The sequence below is a fragment of the Anopheles coluzzii genome, chromosome 2, assembly GCF_943734685.1.
Source record: "Anopheles coluzzii chromosome 2, AcolN3, whole genome shotgun sequence".
Taxonomy (NCBI): Eukaryota; Metazoa; Arthropoda; class Insecta; order Diptera; family Culicidae; genus Anopheles; species Anopheles coluzzii.
Window position 1 is genome coordinate 59,996,117 of NC_064670.1, and position 13,862 is coordinate 60,009,978.

Consider the following 13,862-nt stretch of genomic DNA (forward strand, 5'->3'; position numbering starts at 1 on the left):
GGGAGAGATCTTTATCGTCCATGTTTTCTAGAGCTGTCACTAATGGATCGTAACTGCTCGGCAACGTTATGAAGAGTTGAGAGACCAAATCGCTTGTTTCCATTTTTGCACCTGCAGTTTTCAACTGACGCACCAGGTCGTCGAATTCGGCAAGATGGTTTCGCATTGACGATCCTTCCTTCATACGTAACGTGGCCAACCGTTTGCGCAAGATCGTCTGGCTTACCCCCGACTTCTTCGCAAAAGTGTCTTCAAGGGCTTTCCACATTTCCTTGGCTGTTCCCTTTTCTTCGACTATGGCTAGACAATCGTCTCCAACAAATCCAACCAGCAAGGATTTTGCCTTCCGGTCCATTCGCAAAAACTTGTTCCGCGGTTCTCAGACCGCCGCAGGCACGTCTTCTTCGAGCGCCTCCCAAACTTCCGAAGCTTCCAAGAACAAACGAACTCGAAAACGACATTTTCCGTAGTTCGTTCCATTCAGCTGGGGAATGCCAGCACCTTCCTTTACAGAGAAGCCCATAACCTAAAGGAACTATGTTCTTTGAAATACCTTGGAAGTTTTTTTTGTTTTTAACAAGTTTCTCTTTTATGCGACCGTTCTCGTCAATGGTTGATTTGCGACTAACTAAATGAATCGATCGTTCCTACATATATTAAAGTCTACTTCGATTACACGGCTACTTCGTTTACAAAAACATTTAGTTCTAGATGTAATAGCGTCTCTGCTTGTTTTAAATTAGGTTTTGCGATGAATAATACTGTATCATCGGCAAACAGATTTACTTCACAATAATGCAATATTTTCTTTATGTCGTTAATATACATGATAAACAAGATTGGCCCTAAAACACTTCCTTGTGGGGGTGTGTCATAGGGTGTTTTCTAGTGGATCTGAAGAACTATTTAAAAAAAGGTAATTTGCGTTCTTTCATCGAGATAATCTGTAAAGCATTTTAGAGGAACTCCTTGAATACCAAAAGATTGTAGGGTGTCCAATAACAAAGGTCTCGCTATAGTTTCAAACGCACGTTTGAGATCCAAAAACACTGCAAGCACCGCATATTTTTGTTCTATAAAACCTTTCCATTTAGACAATACAAGATTAAGTGCAGTTTCACAGGAATGTCCTTCTCTGTATTCAGATTGTTCTGGTATCAATAAGCCATGAGTGGAATTAGCTGGTCTTTTACTACCAATTCTAATATTTTTTCAAATATATGCAAGATATTAATCGGCCGAAATTCTTCTGCCTTAATAGTACCAGGAACTTTTGGAATAGGAATTATTTTGGATATCTTCCACACTTTTGGAAATATACCAGTTACCAAAGATTCGTTAATTATTGATAAAAGCTGTCCTCCAATGATATCAAAACTATCTTTAATCACTCTTGAATTTATTTTCCCTATAGCCGCTGTATTTTTTAGATTGAAACAAATTGTTTTTAAATCATTCAGAGATATTGTTTTGAAGTTGAACAAATGTCTCGGATCTTCAGTCTGTATTAGTCGTTTTGGCTTAGGAACCACTTGTATGTTATCATTAATTGTTTTTATGCTGGTAATGAAATATTCGTTAAATTTTGTTGCTATAGCAGACTCATTTATTTCAATTAGACCTTTACTCAAACTTTACTACTGATGTGGATTTTTTCTCAGGCTCTATCAAAGATTTTAAGAATTTCCACAACTGTTTACTATTTCCCTTGTTTTTGTTGATTTCCTCATAATTATATTTCTGACGAGTTGTATTTAGTTTTTTGACATATTCATTTCTTATACATGCATAACGATGCCACCATATTGCGCAATTAGTAGTAATGAATTTTTTGTACAGCCTATCTCGTTTTTGTTTTAGTGATTTAAGTTCACGCGAATACTGTTGTGGGCAGCCGTGCCGACCCCTGGACTTGCCGTGGCAGTTGCGCTGCCACCGGTCAACGTCCAGGAGGACGACAGTGTACACGCACACTGTCACACACACTAAGCAGCGCAAGGCTTAGTGTGTGCCGAGCGCACAAGCAGAGTGTGTTTGCGAGCCGATCGAGCAGGAGCTCTCGGCAGGGGCGCTCGGTGCGGCTGGTGCGCGGCCACCGTACAGTATACGTTTTATTGTGATTGTTTCATTTATGTTTTATTTATTATTGTAGGGATCGAGAGCAGGAAGGAAAATAAATATATATCATAGATTCGAATAGTGCAAGTAACAACCATTTCATGATGATCAGATAATCAGATAATCAGATAGGAACATACAAATATAAGTTTATTAAGTAGAAGATGAAAACAGTTACGGTAGAATAGCGATTAACGAAAAGTATCGGCGCATTCAAATTAAAAATCAGGTTAATCACAGAGAGAGTGAGATAGCGAGATGCGATACATCCGTTCGTACGGAAGTGTCAAAATAGGAGGCTTTTCGAGGAGAGGAGGAAAATCGTCAGTCTTGTAATTGATCTTAGCAAGGATGGATGCAACTACTCGATTGGACAAAATAAAAAGCTGTTATTAAAAATAATACTTCGGAAATCACCACAATTATGTACGTTGTATAAGTGTCTAAATAAATACAAGTGTTAGAACACAACAGTGGCGACGAGGATGGGATCCTCCTGCGTAAGGGGGATCCTACAAGAACCCGCGGACGCCATCGTGATAGGGCGTCCATCTCGCTTTTGCTGCATCATCGCAGCGGCCATCGCGTTGGCACCGGTCCCCGTGCTTGCGGGACACCGCGAACGATTTGGGTCGCCACCGCCGCCAACACCGAGGCCCCCGGCTGCCGTCCCATCATTGGCGACCACATGGGTAGCCGAGCACACACTCTCGGCGACAAGGAAGGTCGTCGGGCTGCAGCCCCAGCAACGCCAGCAGCACCACAGGCGAGGCAGCTTTCCGCCTTGCTGCTGGAACATCGGATGGGCGTCACATCCGCCCATGCTGCAGCCCCAGCTTCATCGGGCGAGGACGCATTCCGCCCAGCTGCAGCAGCAGCAGTGCAAGGATTCATCGGCGACGAGCAATACCGCCCGGCTCGAGCTCAGCACATCATCGGCGAGGCAGCAATTCCGCCGCGGCTCGAGCCCTGCCTCACATAACGGCGACGTAACATTCCGCCTCGGCAGCACAACAAGGATCCATCGGCGACGAGCAATACCGTCCCGGCTCGAGCTCAGCACATCATCGGCGAGGCAGCAATTCCGCCGCGGCTCGAGCCCTGCCTCTTACCACGGCGACGTAACATTCCGCCTCGATAGCACACAAGGATTGGCAACGCACAAGTTGCATGGGCTGCAACACAGCAGCCCACATCGGCGCGAACGCTTTCGCCCTGGCTGTAGTTGAACAGGCGTCGCCAATTGCGCCCCGACTGCAGCCTCAGCATAAATGAAGGGCGATGAGCCATGCCGCCCTGGCTGCAGCCCCGTTGCAACGGGACACTCATTTTTCCCCGGCTGCAGCCAAAGCATCGTAGGAGGGCGAGGAACCATGCCGCCCGAGTATTTTCATCTCTGCCGCCCGTCGTCGCAAAAAAAAAAATATATATATACATCGCTGCTGCCCTGGGGCAAGGATCATCATCATCATCGTAATCATCATCGCGGCATCATTGTCATCGTCATCATCATCGCGGCATCATCATCATCATCGTGGCATCTTTATCATTGCGGCATCATCATCATCGTGGCATCTTTAACATTGCGGCATCATCATCATCGTTATCATCATCGTCATCATCATCGCCGTCACACCTTCGCCGCCGTCACGTTAAACGTGATCATTTAAAGTTCTCGAGCGATTGGTGATTCGAGTTGGCTCGTTTACTTTTTGATGCATATTTACTGAACTCATTAAATTTTTTAAATTTCTGGATTTTTCTTAATCCAGCCAATTTATGTTAAAATCTCCTACAATTATACATTGTTTAGTCCAATAAATGAAGCTATCCATCCATATTTCTAGTTGCTCAATAAATTTAGTTTCATTAGAACTTGGTGAATGATATATAACACCATATAAAGCTGGAGACATGCCTCGCAAAATATTGACACCCAAAAACCAATTTCCATCAATTGATTCGCCTAGAATTTGTTTAAAAAGAACAGAATCTCTGATATACAGCGCCACACCTCCTGTATGTCTTGAATGAAATAAACTAAAGGAACATCTATATCCAGGAATATAATATTGTTCAAATGCTTCACTTTCTGTGATGTGAGTTGAAACGTCACTTTAAGTACCTCGTCCAATTTTAGATGGACGTCAGAAATCATATTGGTGAGCGTATGTAGCTGTCTGTTATTTTGTATAGCAATGCTTTCAGCAACACTTCCATTACCGGCATAATATTTTTCCATTAATACCTACAATGACGATGAAGGAAGTATCAATTTTGTAGTTTGTTTTGTTTACAACTATAATGATGCTCTAAAAATATACTTACAGATTAGCAGCACTAGCAAACAGTAAAAGAAAATAACTTTACACGAATACACGAAGTCGGTATCACAAGACGCCTACAATAATAAAAATGTTAGTAAAAGGAGTGATATGTGTGGGATCCTAGAGTAAGAAAGAGAAAGAATGCGATGTATGATGGTTGAAGTCAGTCGGAGTTGAGCAGCAAATAAAGAAGGTTGTGTTCTGGTAACGAACGAGGTGGTGTGCGTGTGTGTGTACTCTGTACTGGTAGGATATCACATTGGCGATCCTGCCATGATAAAATTGAAGAAGGAGGGAAAAGTAGATTTTGCCAAGGACCGAGTGTAAAGGTATTATAAGAAAATTGCCGGAAAACAGAAACCTGAATCGGGTTCGGCCCATGATCGAAAAAAAAAAGTTGTTGAAATGTTGTGTAGAAAGAGGTTGTAAGCGTTGAGTCGGGTACGGTCCATGGCCAACGTGGTAAAAGATATGAGAGATGAGCCGGGTTCGGCCCATGGCCAATATGAAGAAGTTTTATGCAAGAAACGCTGAGTCGGGTATGGCTCATGGCCAGCGTAGAAACAAAGTGTGGACACTGAGCTGGGTTCGTCCCATTGCCAGCGTCAAAAAAAAAAAAAAAAAAAAAAAAAAAAAAAAAAAAAAAAAAGGCAGAAATTGAATCGGGTTCGGCCCATGGTCAGTGCAATCTAAAAAAAAAAAAAATGATAATAAAAAGCCGGGTTCGGCCCATGGCGGGAAAAAGAGAGAATAGAAAAGAACGGGTAAATTTGCCGTGGTCAACTGGTAGTGTTGCCAGATCAAAAACAAGATTTAGTTGAATTGTTGGTAGGTTTTGTGCACAAAGAAGAGGAAGAGTCTCCTAAAGGTTAGCTGTGTGTGTGTGTGAGCGAGAGAGAGAGAGAGAGAAATGGGTTTGACGAGTCGATAAAGGAGTTACGTGTGTAGTGGTGAGTGTGGCGAAACGCGCGCTTGCAGAGCGTTACGGCGAACGGGTTGCCAGTATCGATGATCGTGTATGAATATCTGATCTCTTTTGTTGTGGGAGATGGATTGGTATATGTGAAATGAGAGTTTATGTTCTTTTCTTTTGGCGCGGATGAGGTGCAGAATTTGGTTTGACTATCATTCTTTGTTGGTTTATCGCTGGAAGCGGACGGAAAAATATTTGCGCAAAGAAAAGAAAAAGTGTCATATTTTGTAAAATCAAAATGAGTAAAGGCTGGGCAGTTAGCGATATATCACAAAGTGATGAACAGCCGGATGCAAAAGAGCAGGATGACATGCATTTTGCTGCTAGAAAAACTACCAACGAGTGGTTGTCAGGATCGTGGCCGTTAAGGCATTTCGATGAAACAGTGCCAACTAACAAACGCAAGGCGGAATGGATACGGTTTCGAGATCAGTTTAAGAGGATAGTGGCATGCAAAGCGCCTGTTGATTCAAAAACCCGTGTAACGGGTCTAAAGATTTTTGCAGGAAGCTATTTGTTGAGCATCATCGAAATGCAGCAGCGAAATTTGCCGTCCGAATCGAAGGATATATACAACGAAACTATCCGCGCACTTGACGATTATTTTAGTGATTTGTGCGACGCATCAAAAGAGAGGATGAAGTTCCGTGAGATGAAGATGAAAGTGCATGAACCATTTGCGGACTGGGTGCTGCGTCTTGAAAAGCAAGCGGTGTTATGCGAATTCGTGGGTGCGCAGCGTGAGGAGGAGATAATGCAGGCGGTGGTACGGCGATCGGTTCCAGAAATATCTGCTAAGCTTTACGAAATGGCAAACTTTTTCGGTAACAATTTAGAACGGGTAATTAGCCATGGAAAACATCTCGATTTCATTCGCACGGAAGAGGCGGAGAGGAAGCCGGAAGGAGAAGAAGGGAACTCCGCGCAGAGTCAGGATGATCGACGAGCGTTGATAAGACCGGTGAATGCTATCCTTTCGGCGAAAGTTCCGGCTAATCGATATAAGCCTTACGAGACAAAGTGGAGTAAAATGCGAGATACTGGATCTCGAGTACAGAAGAATGAGGAAATGCGTGAAGGAATGCGACTCTGTACGAAGTGCGGACGTGCGCACGGTTGGGGCCAATGCAAAGCATTTCGCGCGAAATGTTTCTCTTGCGGAAGAACCGGCCATTTTGCCGAATTTTGCTTTGCAGCAAAAAGGAACCATAATACAATGGGAATGAAACAAGAAGCCGAGCGTGTCAACCAGGTAGAAGTTGACGTTCCGGAGTGAAAAAAAAAAATGTTTCTTTTGTTTTGAAATAAATAAAGGAAATTAAAAGTTGCACTCTTTGTTAAATTTAAATCGTGTGCTGGTATACTTATTTTTTTTCTGTTCTTTTCCTTATTTTTTTATTTTTAGCTGATAACTGGCAAGGCAACGTCATCTGGGGTGATAAGTGATCCGCGTATCGTGAATTGTGTTATAGGATAGGAGGTTAGAAGTGATATGTTCATTTCGGGCTTATGTGGGGGTGAAGGATGCTGGACAGGACAGGCAATTGGCCAAGTTTTTTGTAGTGAACGGTACAGAGATTTCACTTCTCGGTTTTCAAACGGCAAGTCAGTTAAAATTATTAAGGATAGGGCTAGGGCTGCTAAAGAAGGAGATAAATTGTGCCGAATTAGTTGGGAGAAAAACGAGCATCGACAACAGTGAATCGGGGCCAGGTGCGGCTGATCAGTGGGTCAAATTTCCGAAAATCGGTGGGGAGCCGGTAAAATTCCGAATAGACACATCAGTGATACCAAAGCGCATAATTAGATATAACGTCCCGATTGCGTTCGAGAAAGCAGTTAATGAAAGACTTGAAGATATGGAAAGAAGGCAGATTATAGAAAGGGCTGATAGGAGAGGTAGCACGATATCATTTGTATCACCAATGGTGCTAGTTCCGAAGGGTCAGAAGGATTTCAGAATGGTTATAGATTATCGGGAGGTGAACAAGGCAATAGTTCGTGAGCCCTATCCAATGCCGTCGCTTGAGAAAGTGTGGGCTGACATACCTCATAATGGAGGAAAATTATTTTTTACGAAACTAGACTTAAAGGATGCATATTTTCATATAGAACTTCACGAAGAGGTGCGCCATTTAACCACTTTTATGACGGCTAACGGTTTGATGCGATTCACGAGGTTGCCTTTTGGGTTGTCGTGTGCACCTGAGTTGTTTCAGAGTGTTATGGAGAAGTTATTTGCAGATTGTAAGAATTTAGTGGTATACATGGATGATGTTCTAGTTTATGGGCGATCTTTAAGGCCGGGCTACATTGATCGTACTCGCAAGTGTAATTTTTATATTCACTAGCGCATCTGGCGGCGACCAGCGCAAGCTAGATGTGGGTATAATTTAAGTGCCAAAATTATTCATGCTTAGTGTCCCATCAATTTTCGACCAGGCTACCAGTTTTCCGTTTGAAATTTTGATAAACATCCATAAATTGCAACAAAGTAGCCCGTTAATTGTTGTTGTTGGACAAATCGTCATTCATACAAAGCGCTGGTCAACATTTTTCCCCATCTTCCAATATATATGCATCATTGGGTAAAATTATAGCCTCCTCGACCCAAAACGTTTTTTGACAGATAAATTATACCAGCATGTAGCTTCAACCCGCCACCGCTAGATGGCGTACGCGTTCACAAAAATTACACTACGGAGTACGATCAATGTAGCCCGGCCTTTAGAGGAGTTAGAGAAATTAGTGAAGGAAGTAAAAAGAGTGATTGAGATAAATCACCTAACGATTAATGAAGAAAAATCGTTATATAATCAGGAGAAAGTTGATTTTTTGGGTTTCACAATCGACGGACGAGGTATTCTCCCCACCAAAGAGAAGATTTCAGACATATTAAAGTTCGATAGACCAAAAGACGTGTCCGAGGTGCGGAGTTTTTTGGGCATGATAACATTTATAAGCCCATTCATAAAAGGATTTTCGCATAAGACTAAACCCTTACGGGATTTGTTATCGAAAAAAGCAAAATTCGAATGGAAAAAAGAACAACAGGATGCGTTTGAGGAGCTAAAAATTGCAACAGAAAATGATTTGATTAAGAGAGGATATTTCGATGCAAAAGACAAAACCATTCTGTACACTGATGCGTCACCCTGGGGGTTAGGCGCTGTTTTAGCACAAGAAGGTTATTTAGACGGAGAAAGAAGGATTATAGCATGCGCATCGAAGAGTCTTACAGAGGTAGAAGGGAGATATCCACAACTTCATCGTGAGGCGTTGGCTATAGTATGGGCCATGGAAAGATTTGCATATTATTTAATTGGCAGAAAATTTACATTGCGGTCAGACAGTGAAGCCTTAATGTTTATGCTTAGAGGAAAACACCGCAAGGACATGGGTAAAAGGATAATGTCAAGAGCAGAGGGCTGGTTCCTGAGAATGGAGCATTTTTGTTACGAATTCGAACATGTAGCAGGAAAGGACAATATAGCTGACGCAGCCTCTAGAATTGGGGAAAAGCGAAATGATCCGCAATTCGGATGGGGAAAGGAACCGCATGAGCTATGTTTGGTAGAAACAGAGATTAACTATATTAGTGAAGGACTAGTAGCAATGACGTCACAGGAAGTGCAAAAGGAACAACTGAAGGATAGGGAGTTGCAAGAGGTTATGCTTTGGTTAGACAAAAAAACAGAAATGGCCGACAGAAATTGTGAAGTTCCAACCATTTCAACGTGAAATGTACATCCAGGAGGGATCACTAATGAAGCAGGAAAAGTTAGTATTGCCTGAAAATCTGCGTAAGAGGGCTTTAAGTCTAGCGCATCGATGTCATCCAGGAATGACAACAATGAAGAATATTTTGCGGCAAGGGTTATGGTGGCCCAATATGGATCGGGAGGTAGAATCTTTTGTAAAAAGTTGTCCGGAGTGCCAGGTTATTAAAGCAGATAGCCATCCACCTCCCATCACATTGACGGATCTCCCTAACAACCCGTGGGATTATGTATCCATAGATTTTGCTACTTTGTCGGACGTTTTGCATTGGAAAGCATTAGTGTTCACAGACAATTATTCCAGGTTTTTAGTTGCGGTTCCGATAGAGCGAACTGACGGGGAGGCAGTGAAAGCAGTTCTTAAAAAAGTTTTTAACACTTACTATGTACCAAAAACTATAAAAGCGGACAATGGACCACCTTTTAATAGTGTGGAGCTACAAACTTGGTTGCAAGAGGTATGGGGTGTTAAGTTGATTCATTGTACACCGCTGAACCCAACAGAAAATGGTCTGGTTGAGAGAAATATGCAAGGCATAAACAAAATTGCAGCAATTGCAAAAATTAGAAAGCTTAATTGGAAAGAAGCTCTTGCCGATTATGTGGCAGCATATAATTCCTGGCCTCATCATGTGACGAAAATACCCCCGGCGGAACTTATGTTTGGTAGGGCGGTCAGGGGTTTATTGCCAAACATGAAGTTGAACTCAAGGCAGGCGCTGGATGATGAACTCAGGGATCGAGACAGAACAGCAAAGTTTGAGCGAAATGCAAGAGAGGATGAGAGGCGCCGAGCTAAAAATACAAGTATAAAAGTTGGTGATAAGGTACTTGTTATGCAGCAGAAAAGGGATAAGGCCGATACAGCCTATAAAAACAAATTTTATAAAGTAACTAAAATGGAAGGAATTGGAAGAGCGACAATAAGGGATATGGAAAATAGTAAGGAGTATCAGCGCAGCGTTAAGCATTTAAAGAAATTTGTGGACAGAAGTGATGACCAGGAGAGTGAGATAGGTATTGAGGAGGAGAATACATCGCTGGAAGTACCCGAAGGAATGGAACAGGTAGTAGAACGGAATTTATACCGAGAACTAGAAGTAGAGCGACCCGTGGGAAGGTCGATTCGGACGGCCGAAACGGATGGTAGGATTAGAGAAGCTAGGGAAATTAAGCGTCCATGGAGGTTTCGAGACGGAAGTATGTGAAGGGTGTAGGTTAAGTTTATATCATAATACATTTTGGGATGTGAAAACCTTTACATATTTTTTAGTAAAGGGAGAATGTGGGATCCTAGAGTAAGAAAGAGAAAGAATGCGATGTATGATGGTTGAAGTCAGTCGGAGTTGAGCAGCAAATAAAGAAGGTTGTGTTCTGGTAACGAACGAGGTGGTGTGCGTGTGTGTGTACTCTGTACTGGTAGGATATCACAATATGTTGAAAATTATCAAATATAATTATTGGTTTATATTTACAGATTATTAGCTTTCGACTACGCCTTCCTCCAGACAAGTTTAGCGTTTAAAATCGAAAAAATCGGAAGCTTCGACGTACACACTACATGGGCATAACACGCGGTTTTTATACAATAAAAAGTAAACAAAACAGTTGCGTTTGTTTTTTTTTCATTTTGACAGCGGGTGTGGTGATGGCTTGGTGCCGGTTCATTTTATGCTTATTCTCTGAGTTCTGGTTATACCAAGCAGCAGAGAATAAGCATAAGCGGTTTCCATACAAACTCTCTCTGAGATTGTTGAGAGGGTAATACGCAACGCTTTGCCCTTTCAACAATCTCAGAGAGAGTTTGTATGGAAACCGCCATAGCTTCTTCTCTGCTTAAACTCTGCTTGTTGGTATAAGCAGAACTCAGAGAAGAAGCTTTAAATGAACCGGCGCTCAGTGACATCACGGATCGGATCGAATCCTGTCCGGAGAATGATTGTTCCAAATCGCTCAAGCCATCACCACACCCGCTGTCAAAATTAAATTAAAACGAAACTCTTTTGTTTACTTTTTATTCAAAGATAGCCGCGTCGCTTTTCGTGCGCTTATAAAACCCAGTTTTTGTGTAGATTTCTGTGTACAAGCTTGATTTCCTTGCTACCTATCCGTGTTACCTGTAAGTATGGAGATAAATATTAAAAATAAGACATTTTAAAGACATGCAAAACTCATATACAGTAGAACGTCGATTATCCGGGGGCGGATTAACCGGCGGGCGGCTTAACCGTGCGCATAAATGTGACAGCTGTTCAAACGTACAGCGAACATTTGCAGCGATAGTCAAGTGGGCAACCAGATTTTTGTGCAGCTCTGAGGTGTCTCAAGGTATTTTCGAAATTCATTTTCGTTCATGAACAGTTGTTAAACCTATAGTTATTGATTAAAATAATATTTTACTAACGATTAATCGATTTACAGGGTTTCGAATCATATAAGGGAATAGTTCAATCAGTTAGGGGAATGTTGCAAACCGGTAGGGGAGTGTTGCAAGCACACTGTGGAAACTTGCAATCATATAAGGGAATTTTTCAAGCAGTTAGGGGAGAGTTGCAATGTCATTGGGGAGTTTTGCAATCCGTAGGGGAATTTTTATCCGGGCTTCAATCCAACCCTGCAAATGTCAAGTGTCAGAAGATCGTTTGTTTACATTGCGTCGATGCCGGCTCATAAACATTCTATCAGGCGAAGGAAAAGGTAACTAATTGCAATAATTTTATCAAATTACCCGGTTTAATGTGCCTTTTTCTTTCAGGCAAAGGTTCATTGAAGCTATATGTTAATAGTGGAAACGTGTGGTTTACTATGTACGTGTAATTTATCTACATAGATAGCAGCTATTAGCGTGCCCTCTGCCAGATGTAAAACATCTAGACATTCTTCGTTAATGCCGGAAATTTTTCCTTCTTGGTGTGGTATGTCACATTAGTCGTGTCGATATACTCAGTTTATACATACATATGTTATGTTTTTCCAGTACGGTCGGTCCAAGGCTATGCCCTTTCTTCTTCGTTTGCATCCGAACTGCATCAAATGCTTGGAACACATTAGGATCTCCAAGTTTTTTACGCAGATCAGCACCTCTTCTTTGCACCAACTACGCGACGGTGTCATAGTAATATGAGTAATTATTCAACATGTAATGATTTAAGATAACTCAGAATATTAAAATTACATAACATATTTATTCTAGCGCTACACTTCAAGTTCCATGTAGGCACCCGATCTCCGACCATGTAGACACCCGATCTCGCTTCACATGATCCAGCCATCGAGTTTGCTGTGCTCCGCTGTGCCTCATACCGAATCCGGCATCCTCATGACATGCCTCAGCCATCGTATCCTGCCAGCCTTCGCCACCGTCAGCATCGGCAAGCTTGAGGTTCATCCTTCTTCTCGACGCTACATGCTCGAACACACCGCTAAAGATGACCAGGAGGATGCGTCGCTCAAACACGAATAGAGTGTTTGCATCCTCCGCTAGGATGGTCCAAGACTCCTGTCCATAGAGGACCACCGGGCGAATCAATATATGATATATCTAACATTTCGTGCAGCCTCGAAGACTTCTGGATCTCAGCAGTCGATGAAGCCGTTGTCCATATAGCAGATAGCAGTAAGGTGCATATTTTACAGTTTAGAGAAGGTTATCACTTGTAGTAATTAGTTACTTATAAATTGAGATAACTGATGATTAGTGTTATTTTATCAACCGTGGCTAATGATGATGAAAGCTAGTGTATATGTATTTTGTTGTGTAGCGGGCAGAAATTCTTTCGAGCACAGGAACTTTTAAGTCGAAGAAAAGTGAACACGGAAAGTTAAGCGAAGTATGGCCCCGATCGAACCCTCGATCGCTCTTTTATTCTTTGCTGATTAGTTGGCAGTTGGCGTTGGAGTTGGCATTAGAATCTTATCAGGAGCCATTGTAGTATAGGGTTCTATAGACGGCAGGGCACGTAGCTGACTCCTTGTCACCTTCCTCTTCGATAGGAAAAAAATAGTACCCATCTTCCCATTATACATTTTACAGATTCGAGTTGAGATTTTACGGTTCCGAAACCTAATGTTACAAAATTGAAAAGAGTTTATGGATATGAATTGTATGTACGATTTTGAGAATCGTTTAACGTGTTAGAAAAATAGTGTTACGATGTTGAGCTAACTTGAGAAACGCTGTATAGCCAACGATACTATAAACCTATTAGAGACAACGATGAAAGTTTTAAAACGTGTATTACCATTTTACACTTAAAATCTGCCGGCAGGTCATTACGCGTTCGCTATTGAACCTGACCAGACGGTAGGCATTTATGCACAATAGCTGTCACAGAAGCGTCTAACGGTTGCAGTTGGACCAACGGTGTCAATAGAGCTGTAGTCCTACAGAACATATTTGCGATGCTGCTGACGCCCGCTTCATGCATGTGTATGTCATATCTCAATAAATGTTTTAGTAATGGGCTTTTCTACTGTGGAACACAATTCAACAGAGGACAATTCAGTAAAAATTGTTTATTTCATTAGAGTTTAATTCACAGCATTTTCGTTTGGTTTTGATTTTGAATAAAATTACATAAGAATTCAGAAAGTCTAAAATAGTTCAATCACAGCTCTTGTTAGCTTAAATTCTTAATCCTAATATCTTATGTAACAGGAACTAAA

At 41.9% G+C, this 13,862-nt stretch overlaps 1 protein-coding gene and 1 long non-coding RNA gene across 2 annotated transcripts; both read left to right on the forward strand.

The window, feature by feature from the left end:
* Positions 1-4,562: 4,562 nt before the first annotated feature.
* On the forward strand, positions 4,563-7,712 carry LOC125906446 (uncharacterized). The gene is made up of 2 exons (XM_049605252.1): positions 4,563-6,670; positions 6,824-7,712. Exons 1-2 carry the CDS (start codon positions 5,657-5,659, stop codon positions 6,893-6,895), a joined length of 1,086 nt encoding a protein of 361 aa, XP_049461209.1. The 5' UTR covers positions 4,563-5,656; the 3' UTR covers positions 6,896-7,712.
* A 3,931-nt stretch (positions 7,713-11,643) lies between these two features.
* LOC125906460 (uncharacterized) lies at positions 11,644-13,411 on the forward strand. The gene is made up of 4 exons (XR_007451823.1): positions 11,644-11,894; positions 11,953-12,112; positions 12,175-12,321; positions 12,391-13,411. It is a non-coding gene; the product is annotated as an uncharacterized LOC125906460 (long non-coding RNA).
* The last annotated feature ends 451 nt before the right edge of the window (positions 13,412-13,862 follow it).

Bases quoted from the DNA above. Each gene is read 5' to 3' on its own strand.
- LOC125906446 (XM_049605252.1), top strand. From the start codon at position 5,657: ATGAGTAAAGGCTGGGCAGTTAGCGATATATCACAAAGTGATGAACAG. The intron at 6,671-6,823 runs GTAGAAGTTGAC...TTTTATTTTTAG, and splicing joins AAGCCGAGCGTGTCAACCAG to CTGATAACTGGCAAGGCAAC.